This window comes from Lasiodiplodia theobromae (assembly GCF_012971845.1).
Source record: "Lasiodiplodia theobromae strain AM2As chromosome Unknown scaffold_107, whole genome shotgun sequence".
In the NCBI taxonomy this organism is placed as follows: Eukaryota; Fungi; Ascomycota; class Dothideomycetes; order Botryosphaeriales; family Botryosphaeriaceae; genus Lasiodiplodia; species Lasiodiplodia theobromae.
Window position 1 is genome coordinate 7,455 of NW_023336297.1, and position 3,008 is coordinate 10,462.

Below are 3,008 nucleotides of genomic sequence, written 5' to 3' on the forward strand. Positions count from 1 at the left end.
AGGGCCTTTATTAGCTTTGCCGGTGGAGCTAGTCAGAATTATCTGCGATCACCTAACCTACTCAGAGAAGATCGCTGTAAGCTGGACGTGCAGACACTTGCATGCAGCAGTTGTCCAGATGGAGGCAGAGAAACACAATCACCATATGAACGGAACACGCACTTATACTATGGAAGATCTCCTGGAAATCGAGAGATGGCCGTGCTACGACCTCGCCGGCAAACGCCCCGAAGGATTTCAACAACCTACTGCCCATCATGACTTCTTCGCCTGCAATTTCTGCCTGAAGATCAGGCCAGCTTTACAATTTTCGAATAGCATGATGAAGGGCAGTCGGGGCAAGCGATCTCACCTGGACTCTGGTGATCGGCGCAATCGTTTCTGCATTCCTTGTGGCGTTAGGATGGGCATATACAGACCAGGAACCTCTATGCGTTATGGCGGCAGTGTCGACCTTGGAGGCGGGTGGGGAGTTGTATGCTTGAGATGTAGAGAGTTCAGGAGACTTTCGGCTGATCCAGCGAATTGCGGCCTATGCATCAATTGTATCTAAGCTCCTCAGGGCTCCGTACACCAATTCACTTACGAGAGTAACCTAAATCATCACAAACGAGTTTATCACAACACTTGTCAACGCTGGTAGCCCTTAAAATGAGCTGAAACTTGGCCTGCTAATACTATCGATGTTATAGAGTAGAACCAACCAGGGAAAGCGGTGTGGCAAAGCTGGAATGCACCATTTGGCCAGCCCCTCGAACAACATCCGCTGAACGTCAACTTTAACTGAACGGCGTGATGCTATAGGCAGGGCGCTGGTACCATCTTGGGCTAAGTGCCTTTTCTATGCTCACATAATGCTGCCTGCTGCGAAATGACAAGTTGATAATGAAGTAAGTGACATGGATAGATAAGAAATCCCGGGGTAAGAATAGAAAACAAAAAGGATTGGTAAAAGAAAAACCTCGTTGAGCCGATGCTACTACTATTTACCCACCCACCTATGTTTATTCTCTTTATATATGTGTGTTGCTTTCGAGGACACGAATTAACGTGGGTTTCTCGTCTGTTTGCGATAGAATATGGGACCATTCATGGGCTAATTAATGCCTTGATGCCTGACTTGCTTAAGCTTTCTCTTTGCCTCGGTTATAGTATAAATGTTTATTGCGAGTGCCTCTCATTAGTTGAAACAATCAGAAATCGATCGTCAGCTTCGCGTACTAGTTCCCATTCTAAGGCTCGCATGACTAAGTTCCATCAACTCCTTGTCCATGAACTGCAAAGCCGAACTTACCGTCTTTTCTCTGCTGCCCGATTAAAATTAGTATAATCACGCAGATTTCTTGCTGGACAATATACTTTCACAGAACGCTAGAAACGATGATTCAATCAATTGCTAAAGATGGCCGGCTTCTGCATTCTTTAGACACAGTCATACGATGATAGTATGTAAGCAAAAGTAAATAGCGGACGGCGCATCGGAAGCAGAGATCCTTCCCATTCACGTGAGTGGACGGCTTTATTCGACGACTTTCGAGATTGATTTCAATGAAATAGATTGCTCTGCTACGCAATCTCCGTGCTGAGCACAAATGACACCATCTCAGCTCCAGGTTGCATTATACGCGACGACCTGGCTCCTCTGCCAGCCCATCAAAGCATCCCAATCAACACACGAATGTACGACGCCCCAACTTAGGCCGTCCTTCCAATACTCCTCAGGACTTCCCGGCGGTGAGTCGCTCTCAAACGTGAGGTAATCCGCACACGTGATGCTGAGCCTGAGGTACTCGAAACAGTGCTCTAGATGCCTGATCCAGTCCTCGTCGATGGGCGTCCTGGCCAGCGGGTCCGTCGCATCGCGGTGATAGACGAGCGAGTTGTAGCGCATGCGGATCATGTTAACGCAGTGTATCTGGTGCAGATTGTTGAGGACGTAGAAGTTGTTGACGTTGGCGGCGTCGGCGGCAGCGGCGGGCGGCTCGGAGAAGATGAAGAAGGGGGCGTGGATGCCTGGGTCTTGCAGACCGTAGCGGGCCGGCTCCTCGAGGTAGATGGAGTCAGAGCCTGTGTTTTGTTGTCGGTTAGAACTTTTTTTTTCTTTTTAGAGTGCAGAGAGGAAGAGGTAGTATGTATTTTTGCTTGCCTTTGGTCAGCTTGGCCCAGTTTTTATTGACGGTGTGCCCGGGCCCCATGTAGTCGGGGTTTGGGCTGAAGGGGACGTCATGGCGGTTTGTAAGGATTTTGCGGGGGATGGGGTTGTTGGAGTTAATGCCGAAACTTGACGCTGACTCTTCGCTGGCGGCCAGGTAGCCGATCAAGAGGCCGACGACGATATTCAAAAGTGCGATGGAGGTATAGAAGAAAATGTTGTAGGGTAGTCTACGGCGGGTGTTCGTAGGCGTCTTCTCGTCAGTCGGCAGCAGGTTGTCTGTTTGCTCGATTCCGGCGTAGTCTTGGCTTTTTCTGAAGAATTTGGGGGGTTGCATTGTGAAGCTGAGGAGATGAAAGAAATGCGCAGCTCCGGAAAGTATCCAATATCAGTGGGAGCAAGCCAGATACCGAATGAATGAATTGCTCATTCCCTTATTCGTTTATTTCTACTATTTCCTAAACGGATTTCTCTTCGGACTGTAGCCGAGCGTCGCATCCTTCACAAACCCCAGCCTATCGTCCCGGGGGCCGAAACGTCGGTCTCAACGTGTATGAGACAATCAACACGTCAAGCACTGACACGCTCAGTGCCATTTGTTAACGGCGGCGACGGCGGCGATCTGGATTTGGGGTTCCTGTGGCTAACGCGATGGCGAATACGATGAGGCGTTTTATGCAAGCTAGCCCGCGTGGAGGCAGGGGTGACGATCCACAACGCGGAGGGCGGAGGACAAGCATCAGCGCCTTAAAATATTAAAAAAAAAAAAAAAAGCCCAGCCCTCGACCCGTTGCGTCGTCACGTCGGACCGCTGCCTTGGCGCCAAGCGCGGACCCGCCATGATTCACATGGTGCT

General features: G+C 49.8%; 1 protein-coding gene across 1 annotated transcript; it reads right to left on the bottom strand.

Annotated features, from left to right (window-relative positions):
* Positions 1 to 1,603: 1,603 nt before the first annotated feature.
* LTHEOB_13031 (uncharacterized protein) lies at positions 1,604 to 2,489 on the bottom strand (the record flags this gene model as incomplete). Its single annotated transcript, XM_035509965.1, has 2 exons — positions 1,604 to 2,067; positions 2,282 to 2,489. The coding sequence occupies 2 exons, from the start codon at positions 2,487 to 2,489 to the stop codon at positions 1,604 to 1,606; spliced, it is 672 nt and encodes a 223-aa protein (XP_035375526.1).
* Positions 2,490 to 3,008: the final 519 nt, after the last annotated feature.